General features: G+C 58.0%; 4 protein-coding genes across 4 annotated transcripts; 1 reads left to right on the top strand and 3 right to left on the bottom strand.

The window, feature by feature from the left end:
* Nucleotides 1–373: 373 nt before the first annotated feature.
* Nucleotides 374–3,980, bottom strand: LOC34620913 (the record flags this gene model as incomplete). Its single annotated transcript, XM_026338321.1, has 9 exons — nucleotides 374–669; nucleotides 737–810; nucleotides 851–1,029; nucleotides 1,271–1,339; nucleotides 1,554–1,769; nucleotides 1,950–2,218; nucleotides 2,384–2,529; nucleotides 2,714–3,000; nucleotides 3,183–3,980. Coding segments are annotated over 9 exons (2,334 nt in total), but the record flags the coding sequence as incomplete, so codon positions are not given.
* Nucleotides 3,981–5,407: 1,427 nt separating this feature from the next.
* On the bottom strand, nucleotides 5,408–10,504 carry LOC34621311. Its single transcript, XM_026338320.1, has 5 exons — nucleotides 10,174–10,504; nucleotides 8,570–8,832; nucleotides 8,352–8,448; nucleotides 7,219–7,363; nucleotides 5,408–5,639 (listed from the first exon to the last, which is right to left on the bottom strand). Exons 1-5 carry the CDS (start codon nucleotides 10,502–10,504, stop codon nucleotides 5,408–5,410), a joined length of 1,068 nt encoding a protein of 355 aa, XP_026194105.1.
* A 1,050-nt stretch (nucleotides 10,505–11,554) lies between these two features.
* LOC34621312 lies at nucleotides 11,555–13,880 on the top strand. Its single transcript, XM_026338319.1, has 5 exons — nucleotides 11,555–12,289; nucleotides 12,484–12,810; nucleotides 13,045–13,166; nucleotides 13,318–13,482; nucleotides 13,640–13,880. Exons 1-5 carry the CDS (start codon nucleotides 11,555–11,557, stop codon nucleotides 13,878–13,880), a joined length of 1,590 nt encoding a protein of 529 aa, XP_026194104.1.
* A 1,183-nt stretch (nucleotides 13,881–15,063) lies between these two features.
* On the bottom strand, nucleotides 15,064–18,532 carry LOC34621313. The gene is made up of 8 exons (XM_026338318.1): nucleotides 17,949–18,532; nucleotides 17,564–17,825; nucleotides 16,830–16,883; nucleotides 16,496–16,620; nucleotides 16,226–16,295; nucleotides 15,964–16,102; nucleotides 15,242–15,663; nucleotides 15,064–15,114 (listed from the first exon to the last, which is right to left on the bottom strand). Exons 1-8 carry the CDS (start codon nucleotides 18,530–18,532, stop codon nucleotides 15,064–15,066), a joined length of 1,707 nt encoding a protein of 568 aa, XP_026194103.1.
* Nucleotides 18,533–20,832: the final 2,300 nt, after the last annotated feature.

Here is a 20,832-nt window from a genome sequence, read left to right as displayed (position 1 = left end):
AGACAGGGATGAGCCGTCGTCTAGCAGTTGCTTCCTGTGACCCGGCTCTTAGATTCAAGCTGTGATGTGGAAGTGAAAAAGAAGAGATCCTGCGATGTGATAGAGATAGCTACCCCTTCTAGTATTTCTGGACGCCTTGTTGGCGCTTGTTTACGCTATTTAGCTGCACGGAATTCACCATCGAGCTTGCCCCTTGTAAACGCCAACTTTCCTTGCCCCTTTTTCGCCGCTAAGTGAGAACCTGCTGTACTACCTAAAACTCTCTAGCGTTACGTGGCCAGCCAGTCGACCAGCGAGAGCCAAGTGCTCGGCCTTTTATGGAGCCAAAATAGCGAGGGGAGCAGCCAGCGAGCTGTGGGGGGCACGCCAGTGCTCAGAGGTCGAGAGCTTGTAGCTCTGGCTGGTCTGCAGCGACGCTAGCACGCGTTGTTTCCCCTAGAGGCATCATGCGGCTGTTCAGCGGCCGCGCTTCTACAGTGATGCACCGCAGATTGCTGAATCCAGCGGAGAGGCAGCAGCGGTGTCGCACCACCGGCGAAGTTAGCCATTGGCTTCCCGGACCTGCTGAACTCGATCCTCGCTCTGCTCCCTTGCCCCGAAGATCGAGTCGGTCGCTGCGATTGAAGGGGTGTAGGACGGGGACTAGGACACGGTGCAGTTCATGCCGCTCTGAGAAAAGAAGAAGAGGCAACGCAAGAGACAGCTTCCGGCAGAGTGAGAGAAAAGGCCCCCAAACCGTCCACCTTTGCCGGCTCGCCACCCTTAGTCTCTGGTTGTGCCCCATCTACATTTCGTCCAACTGCCGGCCGGCTTGGAAGCACCAAGAAGCTGCTCTCCTGTCTCACGCTACATCTCCGGCGCAGCGACATCAGCACAAAAGGCAATCCCGGCGAACCCTGCAGCGGCAGGAGACTCACCAGGGTCGCTCTGTGGCAGCCACATCGCAACGAGCTCGTCTTGGACCTCTCCTCTTCCCCCCACGAAGCAGTACGTCAATTCCAGCCAACGCCACGATTGGACGACCTCAGCCTGAGACAAGCAACGTTGAAGCACGTGGGCCTTTGTAGTCGGCTGAAGAGAAGAAATACTCCGCGCGCTCCAAACGAGCTGCAGGGGAGCCCCCCGCCGAATAACGCTGCTACGGAGAGGAGGCGGCGCAAGCACCTGTCCACCAGACTGGCTAATGATGCGAAATAGGGCAGGTCACAATCAGAAGAAAAAGGGTTTCAGGGAGAGGCGTAGAGGCATGGCGGAGAGTGCAATGCCTCACAAGGGCCCCTCGCATTTCCGCATACACGGAGACCACCGGCAGCACTTCCCCTGAGCGACGAGATGCAGTCTGCAGAGGGCAGACGAAAGGAGACAGACAAACACACGCCTCGCAGTTTTTTTCCACAAATCAGCCACTAGCTGCCAGCCCTTCACAAGGGGCGCAGTGGTGGCGAAAGCCAACGCAAGCGCCACATATGCAGAGGACTCAAGATGCGGCCTTCCCAAAATTCGTCCTGCGAAAAGCAGCAGCTGCGGCAGTAGCAGTGCCCTATGCAACGTACATCTCCCTCTACTATGGCTTGAGCAGCAATCCAAGGATGCGGCGCGGCGGAGAAGACGCGAGGAGGCAGTGGCCAACTGCAGCAAATAAGCTGCTGCAGCAGCCGAAGGATCCACTGCACCAGATCTTTAGGCAGTCCGCTTGCTGCTGCTCCTCCGCCTCGAGCCTCTATTATGGCACCCCCCGTCTGTAAAGCTGCGCCCTCTGAGTCTGACACCTGCTGCCATGTTAACAGTGGCAAAAGGTCCTCGAAAAAATAGTATGGTCTCACTAGAACACCTTCCCACGAATTTTCGCTGCGGCTGCTGGTGCTCTCCGGAGTGGAACTGTTACGCGTTGTAGCCTCAGCTTTAGAGGTTTTGCTGCAAGGAGCCTTGCTGTCTGTGTCTATACTGCTGCCACGCCTTGCAGCAAGCAGGCGCTGCTTTGCTGCGGCGGGAGACTCCGCACATGCACAAAGCCAGAGACCTCGCAGATCGACAGTCCTGATATCGCCGCTGCAAAAGACTCCTCGCAGTGGCTGTAGAAGCTCTGCCGCTGCCTCCTCTAACTCAATCAGTGCCTGCTGCAGCACCAACGCATTGTCATTGCTGCTCCTGCTAGTAGCGCTTTCTTCTTTCATGAAGAGACTTACAGAGGGTACCTGCTGCTGTTGTTGCTGCTTCTGTTGCTGTTGCTGCTCCTGTTGATGTTGCTGCTTCTGTTGCTCCTGTTGCATCTGTGGTTGCTGCTCCTGTTGCTGTTGCTCCTCCTGCTGCATCTGTGGTTGCTGCTCCTGTTGCTGTTGCTCCTCCTGCTGCATCTGTGGTTGCTGCTGCTGCAGAAGCTCATGCAGCTGCAGCTGCTTCCGGCGGAGCAGGTGCAGCAGGCAAAAGGACGCAAGAATGCGAACCGTGCGGCAGCAGCAGCACTGCAGCAAGAGCAGCCGCTTGCTCGTCTGGCAGCAGCTCTGCATCAGCTTGAGCTGCATCTGGAAACTGTAGCAGCACAGAGCATCAAGCGCAACAGCAGAAGAGCAGCGACCACTGTCTGGCATCGATGGACTCGAGGCACCCCACAAGGCGCAACAAACGCTGCACCCGTTTAGCGGCGGCCGTCACACAGAGCAACTGAGCAGCAGGAGTGATAAAGCGTAACTGCACCGCGCTGCAGAAAACCCACTTTTGCAGGGCTGCTCTCGCAGACTGGCGCAGTTTCTCCAGCTCCTGGCATCTGACGGCAAAGGTCGCGTCTTCTACTGCCGCAGCAGCCGACGCAGTACCATGAACAGCACTGCTGGATGCAACCTGAACCACATTGTCTGCTGACCTCGAAACAGCGGCATCTCCAGCATCGCGTGCTTCATCATTGGACGCGTTGTTTTGGCAGCTGTAGACGTTTGCGTCATGGAGGGCCCCAAGGCAGAAGGCAGCGAAGGAGTGCAACAACGAGGCCAGCTGCATGCGGCCCTGCACGTGCAGCAAAGAGGGTAGCATTACACAGGAAAGTGAGCGCTGCAGCTGCGAAGGTGCTCGAGTCACCTGCCCCTCAACTCGCAGAATCCCTTGCGCCTAGGTCCCTTGCAACAGGCATGCCATGCACACGCCAGGGGCAGAAGCGGTGGAATCGACGGATCAAATCCCTTTCTTACCTTGATAAAAAGCGCAAGCGGCGGCAGCGGCGGGAGGCTACTGCAGCTGCGTGGCTGCTGCATGCGCCAGATGCTGCGGTGTCGCTGCAGCTGCAAGAGACACTCCCTCCAGCACGAGAAGGCCTTTCGTACTGCAAGGCCGAATGCGGCAACTCGCCGTTCTTCAGCCGCTCCTGCCTTTGACCATACGGATGCGGGTTCGACAGCAGCAACAACAAGAGCAGCTTCCGCCTCCAGCGCCAGAGCAACTCCGCGGAGCCACACCCGCGATGCTGCACCTGCAACCCCGCATGCCAGTGCATGCAGTGCGGTGGCAGCTGCAGCGTGCTGCAGGCCCGTTATGGCTACGCAGACTGCAGCTCTGTAGAGGACGTTCAGTGGCAATCTGGAAGATGTCACTGCAGCGGCTGCCTGTGCAGCGGCGACGCCAGTGGCCGCTGCACAGGGAGGCTGCACGGCAGCAAGTGCTGGGAAAGCGATGTGATAATGCTCCAACAGCTGCCGCAACATGTACAGCAACGCGGACCGATAGCTACGGATCCAGAGAAAGTGCTGCTGCAACGACGTTGTGACTTCCTGCGAGCCTTGTTCTGGGGGCACGGCTGTTTCTTCTGTTGCTGCAGCCGATACTTCCCAGTGCACACAGCTCTCCGAACCACGCTTGTGCTGCTGCTGCATCAGAAGCGGCGGGCAGCGGGATCCTCGCAGCGCTGGTGCATAACAGCTCTTTAGATGCCTTGCCAGCTGGGGAGACTCGAAGTCCAGCAGCACGAGCAGCACGCTGCTCGTGCTGCTGGATGTATTCTTGAGGTGCTGCTGCAGAGCACGAGCGGCTGTTTCCCTTGCTCTCGACAACGCCGAGGCCGTTGGCAGCAGCACCAGATGCTGAATTTTCGCCGCGGGCAGCAAGGGCAGCAAGGCAAGGGATAAGGAGCCGTCGATCGGCAGCGATGTCACATGCAGCTGCTGCGGAGGTTGAGAGTGTGGGGTGGAAGCGGTTGATGTAACACCATCCAAGGGAGGCGCATCAGTGAACGCCTGTGGCAGAAGCTCCTCGGCTATCCGGCTCGCGAAAAATGGACTTCTCCTGTGCAGGAGTCTCAAACAGTTCCCAACTCCCAGGGCAAGGGTCTCCTGCGAGAGCAGCCGTCCACAGCAGCCATCGACAGCAGCGATATGCAGAATCAAGCACCAGCAGCACTAGCAGAAGTAGCAGCAGCATCAGCAGTAGCAACATATAGCAGCAAGAGCAGGAGTAGCAACAGCATCAGCAGTAGCAGAAGTGGCAGCAGCATCAACAGTAGCAACATATAGCAGCAAGAGCAGTAGTAGGTAGTGCAGCAGCACGCAGGCTGCATGCCCTACCCCCCCCTCCTCCCTCCTCAGCACCAACGCCAAAGGTAACAGTCCCAGGCGCAGAACGAACAGCCTCAATCAAGCAGCTTCTCACGAGCTGGCCTTCCGGTGTCTGAACAGACGTAGGACCTCTCGTGCTGCTGGTGCTGCTGCTGCTGCTTCTGCTGCTTCTGCGGAGGGTTACCACCAGACTGCCAATCGTCCTGAAGAGCAGGAGCGCCATGTCCTCTATCAATTTGCCTTCACCCCGCTTTTGACCTTCCTTCTTCCGCGACATGAATTGCTGCTCTTCGACCTGTTGCGAGAGCAACTGGCACGACACCAGCGCAGCGAGAACTCGAATTGGCGGAGGCTGCTTCGACGATTCGATGAGCGGTAGCAGCACATGCAGCATCAGCTCCCACACGCAGTGCCCCTTGCTGCTGCTGGCGCCGCCTCCGCCGATACCGCTCGAACCTCTAGATGCAAGGGATTTCAAAGGAATGAGCGTGCAACACAACTCCTGCAAGGCGGCCGCAATCCCGCGAACTCCCTGCGTGGCAGCTGCAGCGTCTCCAGTTGCTGCCCCCCTCCTCCCTGTGTCAGCTGCTGCTTCTGCTCCAGCTGCTGCGCCTTCTGCTCGAACAGAGACCAAGCAGCCCTTCGCAGCGTACCCTCCTTCGCCAGCACACGGAGACGCCACGCCGCGAGAGACCTCAAGGAGCCGCTGCCAGCGGCGATATCCCAACGCGCAAGGAACGGCCCTACAGCAGCAACAGCAACAGCAGCTGGGGCTGCCCTCACGGCAGCCTCGACTTGCGCTGCGCTGCCGCACTACACTAAGCGAAGACGCTGCATGCGCTTCGCCGCCGCTGCCATCACAATGCACTCTAGCCCGCTTGACGGGAGCGAGGGCTGCAGCTTCCATCCGCCGGGTGGGCATTTGAGGCTGCTGCGTTTGAGGTCTCGAAGGCGCAGTCTCGCCGTCTTCGGCCTGAGTCTTCTGCTGCGACTCCTCTTGCTCCTTTTTTGTTCGGCTTGGCTTCGGCGGCTGCTGCGGCTGCTGCTGTTGCTGCACGGAGCTGCACGGAGGCAGCGACTTGGCCAGGCTCAGCAGAGTTGCTACGGCGTCCGCTGCCGTATGCACAGTGCCTGTCGAGGCAGCAGCGGCAGCGGCTGCGGCTGCAGCAGCCGCAGCCGCCGCTGCCGTCGCTCCCGCCTGCGTTGCTCCCTTGGAGAGAGAGGCAGCCTGCCCCGCAGAAGCGCTTGCAGCCTTCGCTCCGACAGCAGCTGACAGCGCGAAGGGCCCAGCAGCAGCAGGAGCGGCAGTCTTCTTGGAATAACCCCCCTGCAGCTGCTGCACACTCTGTAGGCTCTGCCGATGATCCCCCGCGCTACCAGAGCCCTGCCGAAAGTGCTGCAAGCTGCCTCCAGCCCGAGAGGCCCCCTCCAAGGATAAGCAGCAGCGACAGCAGGCGCAACCCCTCTCCTGCTGCAGTGCACCGCTGAGGACCCCCAGAAGAGCAGCAAGAGCAGCGGCGTCTGAAGCGGCAGCAGCTTCATGCAGCCACTGCACAACGTCTTCCTGTGGAATAAGACACAGGGCTGCGGCTGCTGCCGCTGCTTCCGAGAGGACCACAGGGGTCTCCTTCTCGCGCTGCTGCTGCTGCTGCTGCTGCTGCTGCTGCTGCTGCTGCTGCTGCTTTGCATCAATTCCAGGGACTGCAGCTACGCGCGATGCCGCTGCTCGAGCCAAACGGTCCTTCAAAAGTTTCTTCCAGTCGCCACCCGTGGTGGTCTTGCTGCTGCTGCTGCTGCTGCTGCTGCTGCTGCTGCTGCCAGGGGTCGCAGAGGCGCTTTCGGTAGCAGCAGCAGCAGCAGCAGACGAAGAAGAAGAGGAGCAGCAGCAGCACGTGCAAAGCCCACCAGCAGATCCGCGAGCCCTTGCAGCAAGGCGCGCCTGGGGAAACGCCGTCCGAACTGCAGAGCTGGCGACTCGAAGCATCTGTTGCTGTTGCAGCAGCAACAGCTGCTGTGCTGCTGCTGCTGCAACACTCAGCAGACCATGAGGAACTGCTGCTGTTGCCGCGATCTCCGCGCCGCTGCTGCGGTCCCTGCCACATAAGGAGCCAGCCAGTACGTTCCGCAGGCAGCGCACCTGAGAGCAGCACGCAGCAACAGCAATTGGCGATAGCTGCGGAGTCAACACAGCAGCAAGTGCATGCACCACGGGCTGCTGCGGAAGCCTCTCCGGCGTTCTCGGCTGTGTTTGTGGTGCTGGCGGCCTGCCTGCAAAGTCGGTGAAACAGCTACTGCTTTACGAGCGCCTCGCAGCTGCTTACGTGGAGGGGGGCTAAGAAAGAACTCGTGAGGCTCAGCTGTGTGGCTGCTCTGAGGCAGCTGCCAATCACGCAGACAAAGCTTCTTCTGGCTCCCTCGAGGCGGTGCTGGTGCGGCTTCTGCTGTTGCTGAAGCCGCAGCTCCTGCAGCAGAGCAGCTGCGCGCTCGGCTATTGACCAAAGGACTCGAAAGGACCACATCGCCACAGCCTGAGGAGGCAGACACACATTTTGCATGCAGATCTACCTCAGAGGGAGTAGCTGCATCCGCCCCAAACAGAATCTGCTGCCGCTGCGATGCGGCGACTTCTGCAGGTGCCCTTCAGGGCACCATGTTTGGCCGTTACAGAGAGGCGCTGCGCTGTCTGCTTCTCTTTCTGCTGCTCTTGCTGCTGCTCTTGCTGCTGCTCTTGCTGCTGCTACAGCTGAGTTTGAGCTGCAACGAACTTACCGGGAGGAGGGGGGAGACAGAGCCAAAAGCGGCTGCGAGGAGAGAGAGGCGGTGCGCTAGAGGGGGTAGCGAATCTAGGGTGAGGCAGGCAAGGTCCTCCTTCTCTTGTTCTTGCTGCTGCATTTCTTGCTGCTGCTGCAGCAAGAAATGCAGCAGTTCGTCCGTGCTCGCTTGCTCCGGCAGAGCGGCAGCGCGTCGCTGTAGTTCTGTCGCCTGAAGCAGCGTTCGCTGGTGCTCTGTTGCTGCAGCAGAGGGCAGCACTGCTGCAAGGCAGCGCTGCAGAACTGTCACGCATGTATCCCCTGAGAGGTAGGGGATCATCGCAGCAACAGCCGCAAGAGCAGCTGCTGCTTCTGCCGCTGAAGCAGCAGTCGGCATGTACAGCAGCTTCCCGCTGCCTCTGCTGTCGGCGCTTGTCGAGCTGCGAGAGTCGGTGTTGCGTCTCTCGTCTGCCGCGATTGGGTAGCCTCCTGCTGCTGCTGCAGAACCTGCTGCAGCAGCTGCAGCTGCTGTTGCCACCGTAGAGGGAGAGACCGCTCCCCAGAAGCCGTAGAGATGCTGCAGCACGAGCTCGAGGAAGTGTGGCTCTTGCAGCACAAGGGCTGGAACCATGCGGAGCAGCGCGAGGCCGATGAGCCTCGCCTGCGGCTGCTGCTGCTGCTGCAGCAACAGCAGCAGCTGCTGGCGAATGAGAGCAGCAGCGGCGTCTTGCGTGGGGAGCAGCAGCGTCGGCAGCACATGGCTGCAGCGGTGCAGCTCTCTGTAGACGCCAACTCTGACAAAGAAGTGCGGCCGTTGCTGCAGCAAGTCCAGCAGAATGGCGAAGCACTGCGAGGGGATCGAGCCTCCCACGAGGCTATAGGGGCACCGCGGAGCATCTGCAGAGGCAGCAGCAGCTGCTGCCGGCGCTATGCTCCCCTCCCCCTGCTGCTGCAGCAGCTCGAGCCGCTGGCGGAGAAGCAGCTGCTGCTCCGTTGCCGTTCTTTGGGGATCTCGAAGCAACAGGAGAGGGGCCCCCCCCCGGCGGAAGGCGGAAGTTCCCGCCGCAAAGAGCAGGTGCCCCAAGTCGTGGATACACTGGAGCAGCAGCGGCAGCGGCAGCTGGCGCTGCTGCAACTGCCGCTTGACGTGAAGCAGCAATTGCTGCTTCTTGCTGCCTTCTGCAGCGGCAGCCTCCGCATCTTCCCGCTGCAGCTGCTGCTGCAGCTGCTGCCAGTCACGCTCCGCGGCAGGGGGGGCAACGCTCTGCTCCATGGAGTTGCCAGTGTAGCAGCACCGCGGCAATTCCTGCCTGATGTTGCTGCACGCTTCCCTGCAGCACCCACCTGCCCGATACAATCAGAATGCCTTAGAGCTCTTCCACTCGCTGCAGCTGCGTAGCCTGCAGCCCGTAAGGGGAGTTCCCCTTCGCCATCGGATCCCCCAAGGAACCCTTCGCGGCTACGAGCCCTCCTCGTTGGTTTACAGTCGTAGAGGCAACACGCACATGTCGATGTACACACACACGCGCACGCAAACAAACCAGCTTCGAGGCATGAATTAAGTTTTTATCATTGAATTCCCACCCACTGATTTGTGCCTTTCCCGAAGACGGCCTCTCCGGCGACCAATCCCGTGGCAGGGGCCCCCCGGAGCGCGGGGGGCCTCTCGGGGGCCCCACTCCGCCCAAAGGCTCGTGTCACCACTGCCTCCACGAGACTCGTACACCTACCTTTAAAATACAGAAATTTCCTTGTTTGCAGCGACAGGAGTTCGCCTGGAACTATAGCTGTCGCCTCTTCCAGCCACCAGGCCTACCCACCTGTGGCGCTGCATCAGTCAACTCCCCGCCCCCCTACTGCTCTTGCACCGGCTCCTGCGGATGCCATGGAACTGTTCTCTGTACAGTCACTGCAGCAGCTACCAGTGCTGCTCACGGACGTTCTCCTCCTTCCAAGCTTCGAGACGCGGAGTGAATAACTACTGCCACTCCCCTGCACCCCGCAAGGTGAGCCCCCTTCCTTATAGTCTACTCTATCGGCTCCTTCGCTTAGCCTTAAGCCCCTATGGTCTACACTCTGCCTCAAAGAGGCGTGACTTCTGCGTGTGTAGCAGTAGCTTAACGGCAACAGCGTTCGTAGCAGTGCCAGCAGCCCCAGCTGCAGTACACGTAACGCCCAACAGCGACCTCAGATATAACAGAGCCATTTCCAGATGTGCCAACTCAACAATTAAATACCTACAGCTATATTATAAAAATATCGCTTTCCTAAACCTTAGGGCCGAATGCGAAACGCCCTGTTCTGACGGTGGAGCAGGCCTGTTGGCCATTACCCCACCGCCAACGTATTTCCAGCCACCCCCTCCCCCCCAGTCTAGATGAACAACTCTCCCCCCAAACCTCCCCCCTTTGCCACCCAAGCTTATGCCATGGGGGCCCTCTGCCGCAAGCACCGGGGTGCCTTCTAGAGGGCCTTCGTCCTAGAGGTCACCTCGCCGTGTGAGGCGCCTCTGGAGGGCCCCTTACCCGCAGGATTCCCTTGGAAAACTGCGTAGATAAAGCTTCTTCGAGGCTCAAAATACGTAAACTGCGTTATAGACCAAAGTCCACGAGAGCACGAAGGTCTGAACGCAAGGGCAGAGGCAGTCCGGTGAAACCCGCATTTTCGACTGCAGGACGCCTTAAAATACGTGCCAGAGAGAGGGAGCCAGCCCGTAAAGAGCATGGATGGAAGCGCAAGTATGACTAAACGGCTCCGGCAGATACACACGACACACAAACACACACATACATACTCACACATACAAGCACATATATATATATATATATATAAACACATACAGCCACCGACGCGCTGGACACAGGAGCACCAGGAGGCAGTCTTACCATAAGTCCAGAGAAAAGGCTTCCGGTGAACGGTTCCGTAGGCTTCAGAAAAAAGGCATTCAGGCGCATCTTGGCCTCCAGAAGAAACACGAGCGAGCCCATAACCGTCAACAGCATGTACACCCCAAATCCTTCGGCAAACAGACCACAAGCTCCCGCCACTGCTCGCTAGGGGAAGGGAGGGTGGGGGGCCCCCTACGCCGGTCATTGGTGGTGCGTACAGGGTGGAAACACGACGGAAAAAGCCTAAAAAGTTTGCGGTTTGGGGCATACCTGCGAGGTTCTCCAGGCCGCATATGCCAGCGACTGCCCCCGCAGTGAGCGCCGTCATATGACGACTGAGGCAACAGAGCATACGAAGCACAGGAGAAAGAGGAGGAGGATCTGTGCGCGGGGATGGCAAATAGCGGTACAGAAGGCGGGAAAGGATCAAGTGAACGCATCACGGCGAGGGCAGAGCCGCAGAAACACGTTTCTCCCACTACAGCAGTCCCACAGCACCCGAGGAGCAGGGAGCTTCTCCTAGGCTGCCGTGAGAATCGGAGTCTGGAACGCTACAAAACGGCCAACAGACAAGAGACGAAAAGAACAGCACGCGCACTTGAGGTGTATCTGCCTCAGGTTGTGGGAAACATTCTCCGCCACAACAGGGCGCCAGGGGGCTGTCGCAATATCCCCCGAAGTAGTAGGGAGGCCTGAAGGGCCCCCGGAAGAGGGCACGGTGGGTAGCATCATCTTCTCGAAGAAAGCGATGGCGCTGGTGTGGAGAGGCGTGACACTGAGTTCCGGAAGCTGCAGCTGTCGGAGACTGCAGATGCTGCTGCACGGGAGGCGCAGAGGGCTGCTGCTGCTGGCGGCTGTCGTCGGGCCCGTTGCGGGGCAGAGGGAGCAAAATTCGAGCCGCGTGAGGGCTTTGGCGACCAGAAAATACCAAAAACAAAGGAAAAAGACTTCTGCATGCGGCGGAGGACGGGCAGGCAACGTCGGCAAGGCAACGACACTGCAGCGGCGGGTGAGGCGCAGTACACCACAAGCACCAGCAGCAGCAACTGAACACACCCGCCTCGAAGGTAAACGTGTGCTCTTTTTAGCACTACGCAGTAAAATACTGTGAGGCTATGGCCGCAGTATCACCGACGAGGGCTCTTCTTCCTTGCCGCAGCCAATCCGCGAAGGGGACGCCACGGGAGAGGGGGCCCCCGGGGACGGGGGGCCCCCTCTCCCGTCGGCCCTCCTGCCCGTTCCGCGAATATTGCACCGTGAACCCTCCAGTAGTCCCTATCTTCCAAGTAATTGGGTGCTAAAGGGGGCACCCTGCTTCATTCCTTCCTTGCCCTTCACCTTTTCTCTGTCGCGGAGAGGGGCCTTGCAAGACACGGAGATGCTGCGGGATTCCTCCTACGCAGCAGTTTTCGCAGTAGCGGCGTCGCTGCTGCTGCTGCTGCCACTACTACTGCTGCAGGGCCTGCAGGATGCCTCCGCTATGCGCGTTTGCCGCAGCGGCTATCGGGGGGCCCTAAGGCCTGGGCCCCCCCTCTCGCTGGGGTTTCTCGTGGTATTCCCACCTTCCGGTGTATCCCCAGTCCACAGTCGTCGCCAGCAGCTGCCTAACCCCCTCAAGACGGTAGCTCGTTTCGGAGCAACTGCGGGGAGTTCCGCAATCTCGAGCGAGGAAGGGCCCCCCGGGGGGGGGCCCCAGGGGGCCTTGTCGGAGCGGCTGGACAGTGCGGCGAATGCGCGCCTCAGGAAAGCCATATCCGCAGCAGAAAAAGAACAAGATCCAATCGTGTGCATCAGCGCGAAGGATCAGGATGCAGAAACAGCAGCAGCTGCTGCTGCCTCCGGGCGCCTGACAGGAACTCCAGACTCGCTCGCAGAGGCTGCTCGGACCTTCCACCTCGGAGGGCCTCTAGTGAAGGGCCCCTTGGCAGGAAGGGGCCCCCTCGGGGGCCCCCAGGAGCAGCCAAAGATGAGGCCTGGGGGCCCCCTGGAGGCGCTTGCGCTGACTATGCAGGGAGGTCTTGAGAGGGGAGGCGTCTGGCTGCGGCGATGGCCTAGAGACGAGGAGAGGGTTCTTCCCATCCTTCTCTCAAGATTGGAAGAAAATGCTGCTGTTGTAAGGCTGCGGTCGCTGGTGCATGCGCTGCTGCTGCTGCTGCATCCGAGTAGCTATACTCTGCTCCTGCCTGCGCTGCTGGGAAGTCGGGTGTGTTTAGCTCTTCTTGCTGCTGCGGCATCATTGTGGGGGCATGCTTGGCAGTTGCTGGTTTCTTTGATTCTTGCTTTCCGCGTCCTCTCTTCCTTCTGCAGACCCTTGGACAGAAGACAGTAATTCAGCTGCCCGAGGCGCAGCGCATGAGTTTTGTTGAAAGCATACGCTCCGTGAGGGCCGCAGCAATCGTGTTAGGGTATGCCGATACAGAGGAGGACGCGGTGGAAGCAGCAACAGCAGCGGGTGCAGCGAAAGCAGAGGGAGCAGGAGGAACGCCAGCGGAAAATATTGTCTTGGTGGGGTTCGCTGCCGTTGCTGAGCCTATCGATGTACAGTTCCTTGACTCGAGCGGGGAGGTCGGTCTGAGGATTGTGGGGAGAATTAAAGTCCTCGGGGTGCAGGAGGCGGACGAAAAGGGCTTTAAAGTCAGTAGGATACGCGATTTCAGGAGCTCTTGAGCTCAAGCTCTACGTATAGAGGATTACTCCTTTCCAAAAAAAACAGTGTCATGACACTTTCGCCCGTATCAAGGAACAGCTGTTACCAGTAGGCGAGCAAGTACGGTGGTGGCTCGTATATGGTCTTAATTCGAAGCCACTCAGCATCTTAAGGGCTAAGGGTGTGTGTTTTATGTGTAATCTATGTATTTATGTTGTTAGGTGCGGGCGGTGCCGTGGTGGGATGAGCCGAAAGACTTTGAAAATCCTTCAGGAGTGCGCGAGACGCTGGGGGCGCTGCATTCCCTCTACGATCGCTGCAACAAGCTAGAACTCAAATACAGGTGCTGAGCTATATATACCTCCTGCTGCAAGTGCTGTTGGCGTTGCTCTGCCACTGCCGTCGCATCCCCGCTCCCACCCTGCGAATTACCCTTGCCTCCTTCGCGAAGCAGGCTTTTTTCTACAACAGTCGCTCTTCTGCTGCTTTTGCAGGCAGCTGCAAGGGCGCTTCAATCAGGCCCATTTAGTGTCGCTCCGCCCCTCGCTGGGCTCAACAGTGTCTGAGCACCTCGCGGATTTGGAGTCACCCTCAGAGCAGCAGATTGCCGAGGTCGTCTCGTTCTGTGCGTTGGATCACCATCTGGATGCTCGAACCCGGTAGGAGCCCCCTACTGCTGCTGTTGCCGAGGGGCGCTTCAAGTCCATGCGGCCCCTGATAGAAAGCAGGCAGTCAACCTGTGAAAACCTATGGAGGAACTAGGAGCTGCACGGGCTGCTTGTGCTGCTGCCGAACGATGCGCATCTGCCTGTGTAGGTGTTGGGCTAACTCTCAACAAGACACGGAGGTGCGCCTCGATTTGGTGCGTCGCGCACTGGAGGCCAAAGTGGCGAAGCTGCAAGCCGAGATTAAAGGCCTCAGAGCCATGCAGCAAATCCCCGGAGCGGCTGCTGCCGCCAGTGAAGGGGGGCCTCCTCTGCACCCAGCAGCGCCGCTTGGCATACACCGGGAAGATCCTGAGGATATTTATGCCGGACCACCAGCCACCTATGGCTAGCCGCCCCTGCGGAGACCCTGGGTATTCGTCTGGCTAGCTACCGATTACAAATACCCAGATTTTTTGAGGGGCTGGCTATGCCCGTGTGTGAAGCCGGCCCCTCGGGATAGATGTAACGGGGTGACGTTCCCGTGGCTTGGCTTTGGGGCTTTCTACGCTTAATTCAAAGCGACTTGCAGTTTGCAGAGCTGAAGCACGCAGCAGAAACGCTGGTCTCGCGCTACCTAGCTCCCCAACTAGCTAGCCGCTGCGCTCTCGCTGACTGGCTAGCTTTTTGCCGCTGGCCGCCTATAGATCCCGGTACAGCCGGGAGGAGTTTCAAACTCTTTCCGCTGCAGCAACGTAATTTGATTTCAGCAACTTGATTTATTTTGCATGTATATATATATGTATAGTCATGCATACGGATGCAACGTGCGTGGCGAACCATCTGCGGCTCCAGCCAGTATATGTCCAGCACTGCTCGCTGGCATACAGCCAGTCCCTGCTGCACTTGTCCGTGGTAGATCTGATGCGCAGATCACAGGCATATAGTAGGCTCAAGTCCAGCAGCTGTTGGCTCATTCAGGGGTACCTGATTATGAGTCCGTTGCGCTTTTTCGACAATGGCTGCTGACTCCTTAGCCACGTCCGTTTCTGCTGCTGCTGCTAAGGGTTACACGGTGGGGGCCTCCCAGCCTGGAAGGGGTTTGAGCTTTTTCGTCTTTCGGTATTTCCTAGTCCATGCGTCATGCACTGGCCGACAAAAAGCAGCAGCTTTGCTGCTGCCATTACTTTGCGTGTGCTGCAGCACTTCCTCCAAGAGGGGCAACAAGGGTCCCATGTTGGCTGTACTGCTCTGGAGTGGCGGTTGCTGCTCCAGCCGCTACCACAGCGGCAGCCCACGGATGCATCTGCAGCTGCTCCAAAGCACGCATCAGAGCAGGAGTTGCTGCACCCGACAGCTGAAACTGCTTCATCAGCTGCGCCTCTTCCAAAGCAGGGCCTTTGGAGGCGCCTTGGACAGTGCTGCTTTCGCTGTTGTCGCTGCTGTTGCTGCCGGTGCTGTCGCTTTTGTTGCTGCTGGCGCTGCTTTGCTTGGGGGGGGTCAGCGGAATATCCCTCACCGCCGCTCTGGAGCAAGAAGCTCCTGACGCAGCCTCCAGAGGGGCCCCCCCAGTCGGAGGATTCGCTAGCGAGTTCCCTAAGGGGCGAACCCCCCGCAGGCCATGACGCGCACCAACGGAGGCAGAGGCTTGAAGAGGGAGAGGCTCACTTGTATGGCCTGCCCTGTCTGCTGCTGCTGCTGCTACTGCTTGTGCGTCTCCTTTTTCTGCGCTCCCCTCTGCAGCAACGGGGGCCCCCGAAAGGGTCATTCCTGCAGTTCCTTCTGCCCTTGCTGCTTGGCCAGGCGCTGCAAGTGGAGCGGTGCTTTCGAAGCGGCTTGCACAGTCCGCACTGTCTAGCAGGGGGAAAATCTGCAGCGGCTGCTGGTCGTGTTGCAGTTGCTGCTGCTCTTGCTGCAGCAGTTGCTGCTCAATGAAGAGAGTCGCCTCCTCGGCGGTAAGGCCCTCTTGCTGAAGAAGCAGCGACAACTGTTCGTGCTGCTGCTGCTGCTGTAGGAAGAAGTCCTCTGACCGCAACAACAAGTCATTCAGTCCAAGCAGCTGCTGCTGCTGCTGCTCTTGCTGCAGCAGCTGTTGCTGCAAGGTCCCTTGCAGTAACATGGCATCCCGTAGGCTCCAGGGTACCCCCGCCACTGTTGTTGCGAGGTCACCGTAAGCTTCTTGTGGCAGCGGCTGCGCTGTTGCTGCATACTCCTCGGGGGCCCCTGGGGGCCCTCCTGAGCCGAAATCGAGCGGCAAGCCACCGTCTGCGCTTCCATAGGGTGCCAACAGCAGCTGCTGCGCATCGCCTTCTCCCGAAGCTCCCACGTGAGCGAACAAACCCTCATCGACTGCAGACTGCACGCTCTCCCGCTGCTCCTGCAGCAAGCGTTGTTGCTGCTGCGGGTGCAGCACGAGCTGGCGCTCTGAAGGGTGTGGCAGCTGCATAAGTTGCTGCTGCTCCTCTTGCTGCTCTTGCTGTCGCTGCTGATTGTGACTGTGCATAAGAAGCTGCTTCGGCTTGGAGGGCGCGTCGAGGCAGCGCCTGCCATGAGAGGTCTGGCGGCTGACGCGAATGGCGAGCTGTCGAACCCTTGCACTGTCCCTCCAGAAATCGTGAATACTCTCGCTGTAGCACTCCAACACACAGTTGTCCATTCCCTGAAAAAGCAAAGAGACGACGCACACGGTTTGGCATTTGCAGCTTCGGGTTCGGCTGCGCGGGTGTAAAGGTCAGGGCTTGGTGCATTCAAGACGGACTTCGGCTCGAATCATCTTGGTTCGCCGAGAGATGGAGGTATTTTTTGAGAATCGCGTCTCGATGAATCCGCTGAAGCACGACCCCACACCGCATAGGCGTACGACTTGAGGAAACTGAGGCAAGGAGGGAGGAGGGGGCGGGGGAGTTGGTGACTGCTTTCGATACGGCCTTTGCAAGCCCTAGGATCACATCTGTACCCGCCAGGTTGGCAGGTTGGCTCAGTACGGTTTCGACGCCGCATGCACACATCTAAGGTTCTTTGGCCGTACAGGTTGATGGTTTTAACATCGATCTCAAGGGTTGGCACATGCTGCGACACTTCATCGGGGCTATTCCAATTGATATCACTTCCTGGGGCTGTTCCGTAGCTGCCAGCCGCCACACACCGCGGCACCTGCGGCAGCAGCAGCACAGCGGCGAGGGTGGGAGCGGCGAGGGTGGGAGCGGCGAGAGGAAGCGGGGGAAAGACTTTGTCGAGTGCATCGCGCTATTTGAGACGCAAGACTCTGGCGCTGCCTGCCCTGTTGCCACCGTTCGCGGCAGCACCTGCACAAGCGCCTCCGCTAAAGGGTGAAGACAGTAGGTCTTTGACTAGGGGCTTACCCAGATAAGGGCGTTCTGTTTTGTCTTGTTCCGCAAGACGCTCAAGATCTGTACCTGCGTCCGCAAGTTACGACACGCAGAAGGCCAGAAACAGCAGTGTCTCCAGCTGCTGCAGAAGCAGGAGGAAAAGCAGCAAAGGCGCACCACTAGTCTTGCCACGTCGGGAGAATCGATGGCGTCTTTGTGGAGCACAGGAGCAGCGGCAGCAGCAACAGCAGCCTTCTCGGTATTAGCACAAGGAGGGCACACGCACCTGCATCTGAACGCATCCTAGGACGTAGATGAGGACACTCTCCGGCCTGGGGATGACTCTTTCCTCCTCATCTAGAAAGCAGGAAATTGAGTGTCTGTACTCCGCTGCCCTATCCGTCGTAACCTTCAATCTGTTGCCGGTGGAAGACCCCCCCACGCCTCCAGAAGAACGGCACTTTGTGAGAGGGCCCCCTCCATACGTCGTGTTGTTCGGCAGTATCCAAACGTGGTTCAGTGAAGACATGCGCTGCAACACCAGCAGCACCCACAGACGTCGTAGAGAGTCTCAGAATGAAGAGAAGCCAAAGGAGCAGCATCAAACAGTGCAGCAGCGCGAGTCATACGCGACATCAAACTATCTGCATGCGCATCTCTGTTGCGAAAAACTTTGCGAAGACGACAGCCCACTGTGTCTGCGCGCCCTCTCGTGTACTTTGCTGGGTGTGCAGAAGAAGAGGGGAAGGGGGAAATCCGCGTCTGACCTCCTCATCCAATCCAAGAGAGATACAAATTATTCTGTGGAGGTTGAAGAGCGTCATTCCCGCGTTGATGCCGAAAACCCGGCGAATGGGCACGAGGCCCTTTTGTCGCTCGGCAGTTTCGGGGAGTTCAGGGAGGTGCCACTCTACAGATATTTCGCACATGTCGTAGTCATTTAAGGCAGCGTTCTCCAAGCGCAGCTCTTCTCCTCTCGCCGCAGCTGCCGAGGAAGACGAAGAAGGGCACGACGGAGCCATGCTGCTGCTGTACGGCGAGATAGGGCACTGGAGGACGTTTGGGTGTTGCTGTGGATGAGGCAGTGATGCGACGAGGCTGAAGGAGCTGAGAGAGGCACTGCATTCCTCACCGTGCCGCTGCTGCTTGTACTTGCGTCTTGTCTGACTCGCATCAGCACAAGCAGTGGCGGAAGGGGAGCTCGGAGAGCCTGCAGAGGCTGAGTCAGCAGAGGGGGACCTTTGTGGTCGCCAGTCGCTGTCCTCTGAATCGCTTGCCCCTCTTCTCTTTCTCCTCCTCTTGCCTCTTTCTGTGCACCGTACCCTCAGCTGCCTCTTGCGTGGCTTTGGGTCGCTGCAACAGAGGGAGGGAAGAGTTCGCTGATCGGAGAGTCTCCTAGTGTCGAATGGATTCGCACAATTCTCTGCGTCCGCGCCACCAAGGAAGCCGTCATACGGCTGCTCCTGCTGGTACCCTTGGTGCTGCCCTTGGTGCTTTAGAGGTGGCTGCTTCAGAGGTGGCTGCTGCCCCGAAGGGAGCGCGAATAGAGGGCCCGTCTCATTCAGGGGGCCCCAAGCAGGGGCCCCCAAGAGGGTGGACGCCCCCATATCTTGGGTGCTCCCCCCGTGTAGCATGGAATCAACGATGGCTGCCCAGCCCTCACTCTCCCAGTCAGCACTCCCCTCGGGGGGCAAACCACCCCGTCCATACCGCGAGTCGGCGGCTCCGTAACTCATGCTGAGATGTGGTAGCTCCACTGCTGTGGCTGCTTACGGGGTCTATGAAAACGGAAGGTCCGGACGGCCGGCGTGTGTCTCCAGCGCCACTAGTCTGCTGCTGTGGCGAAGGGCGTATCTGTAGCCAAGAGAATCAAGGAATGACAAGGTCAAAACTGTCCAGAAAGATAAAACACGCAAAAAAAGCAGACATAAAGAGGGGAGAGAGTAATGTTGGGGGCAAGAAAATCCAAGACAGTGACCGACACGATAAATAATTCCATCCAGTGCCGCCTCTTGAACCCGAAAAAGCTCTAGGCAGAGCGCCAACGTGAAGCCACCGGAGCTCCAGGCGTCACCACACAAGTCATACAGATGAATGCGACAAAGCAAAGAACGTATCCGAAGTAGGCGGGATACAGGGGCTCAAGTCCTTTGTCCTCCTGACGTAGCATGGCTATTCTGAAGTCAATGGAGGCCAACGGCTGAGGAACCGACTCACAAAGAGGCTGCTAAAGTCAAGAAATGTGTATACGGACGTGACGGAGATTAATAATGCTGCGGGTCGTTTGGGCGCGTAGCAAGCGATGGCTGTACCTTGTAGAGAGCGACAAACAAGCAAGAGGGGCGGTAAGGAAGATGCCCCAAATTTGAAATTGTCGGTACTAAGCCGTGAAACCTGAACCCCAGAAAAGTGGGAAGTTTAGTGAAGAGGACACGGCGGTCGCACGAGGCGGTGCACTGACACAGCAACTTGTGAGGGGGTAGGGGGCAGAACGTCTCCTCCTTTCACACTTTGGACAAAGGACGCAACTGAGAAACAATCGTGCTGCGAGAAAATACCTTTTTACAGTCATATATGGTCTAACACGCTGGCAGGAACGCAGACAACGAGGGATGACGCCGACCCGGGGGACCTCCACCGCGCACAGAACACCACCCCCGCCGCGGAAACATCCTTGTTCCTCCCTTCCCCTCTTCCTCTGTTACTATTCCCTTTTCCTCTTACTATTACCATTTAAATGTCAGAGAGAGCAAGAATATTTGCCCTTAGCAGCAACAATTCGCTATCTTTTACAGAGCGGCGTGACCAGACCAGACCAATAGCCCCCAGTGTGTACCTCCATAGAAACACCAGCCAAGGAGGCCTGTGTTTCAAAAAAGCCCTTTTAATTATAAAAGAACTAAGATGCGTTTTTTTACTGTGAATTTTAATATTGCTCGCTGTCCGTTTCAAGCACGGCGCTAGGGCATCCGCCTTTGAGTTACGCCTCACCACCACCACACAGCAACGCGTGGTCGTTCCCGAGATACCCGATTAAGCAGGGTTCGCGATTTGATTGGCCACCAGGAGAAAAAGCTAGAACTTCAGCTTTGCCGTATATCTGCAGCCTTTAAAGGGTGTTCTGTAATCTGTGTTAAACTCCTTATGATTATGAGTAGTTTGGATGCGCACTCCCCCTCTCGGGAAGACCGCACAGAGTAGCTGGTTTCGCAGCGATACTGCGAGCGGTGTCCGTTGCCCCTCAACAAACGCAAAGCGCGCAGTCCTTGTGGCAAAAGAGCAGGCGGGGAAGGTCGACCGTGCAACTTGCCCCCGGAGCTGCAGCAGGCTCAGTTACACTTCAAGACTTTCAACTACACTAAAAGTATTCAATTGAGAATGGGTGAAGAACTCAATAACTGTGTTTGCTTTTCGCGCACCCTTTTATTTAGAAGTAGCGCTAGCTGGACACAATAAGACCCACTGGTTTTAGCGTGTGTGTTGGACGATATGTGCTGCCAGCGGGGAATGCCCAGAGTGCATAAGGAAGGTTACAGCATCCCGTACCCTAGTTAGCCCTCCCACCTCATTGCTGACCCCTGGAAAACTATGGCAGGGGAAGGAGCTCTTTTAAATAGCACTCAAAAACTGATTATTCTTGGAATAAGCCTGGAGCGGTAACGCTCCTTAAAGGTATCCGTAGGGAGACGCTCAACTCCAGACTCAATACAAAACCAGTGGACGCCTACTGAGTGATTCTCGGAAGCGATCCCGCCTTCCCCTGCCCGCTCCCATCATAAACCCCGAGACAAGGGGAGGGACAGCCCAGTTGGGAGTGGCTGCACCCTTTCAGCATTCTGAGCATTCACACCTAGTTGAACACACAACCTGGCGCACACAGGATGAACACTGCAGCCTCTTGTATCGAGCTAACACTACTATGCGATTACAAATTCGTAGTTCAAAAACAAATCAATCAGTCGATTTTCAACTAATTCTGAGTCTATTGAAACTCGTCAATTTAAAAAGGCCAACTACTTGTAGCGTATCCAGAGAA

Source organism: Cyclospora cayetanensis, unplaced genomic scaffold, assembly GCF_002999335.1.
Source record: "Cyclospora cayetanensis isolate NF1_C8 unplaced genomic scaffold, CcayRef3 CcayRef3_contig_25, whole genome shotgun sequence".
In the NCBI taxonomy this organism is placed as follows: Eukaryota; Apicomplexa; class Conoidasida; order Eucoccidiorida; family Eimeriidae; genus Cyclospora; species Cyclospora cayetanensis.
The sequence above is the reverse complement of the archived record's forward strand: the minus strand, read 5'-3'. Positions and strand labels throughout refer to the sequence as shown.

Excerpts from the sequence above, each read along its gene's own strand:
- LOC34621312 (XM_026338319.1), top strand. The coding sequence starts at position 11,555 with ATGCTGCGGGATTCCTCCTACGCAGCAGTTTTCGCAGTAGCGGCGTCG. Across the intron at positions 12,290-12,483 it reads TGGAAGAAAATGCTGCTGTT|ACCCTTGGACAGAAGACAGT; the intron begins GTAAGGCTGCGG and ends TTCCTTCTGCAG. Across the intron at positions 13,483-13,639 it reads CATCTGGATGCTCGAACCCG|GTGTTGGGCTAACTCTCAAC; the intron begins GTAGGAGCCCCC and ends CTGCCTGTGTAG.
- LOC34621313 (XM_026338318.1), bottom strand. The coding sequence starts at position 18,532 with ATGAGTTACGGAGCCGCCGACTCGCGGTATGGACGGGGTGGTTTGCCC. Across the intron at positions 16,621-16,829 it reads AACAGAACGCCCTTATCTGG|GTGCCGCGGTGTGTGGCGGC; the intron begins GTAAGCCCCTAG and ends CTGCTGCCGCAG. Across the intron at positions 15,115-15,241 it reads CAGCAAGGGCAGAAGGAACT|CCTCTGCCTCCGTTGGTGCG; the intron begins GCAGGAATGACC and ends TCCCTCTTCAAG.
- LOC34621311 (XM_026338320.1), bottom strand. The coding sequence starts at position 10,504 with ATGACGGCGCTCACTGCGGGGGCAGTCGCTGGCATATGCGGCCTGGAG. Across the intron at positions 7,364-8,351 it reads TGGGGCACCTGCTCTTTGCG|CGCACCGCCTCTCTCTCCTC; the intron begins GCGGGAACTTCC and ends TACCCCCTCTAG. Across the intron at positions 5,640-7,218 it reads AGCAGAAAGAGAAGCAGACA|CAACTCTGCTGAGCCTGGCC; the intron begins GCGCAGCGCCTC and ends CGGACGCCGTAG.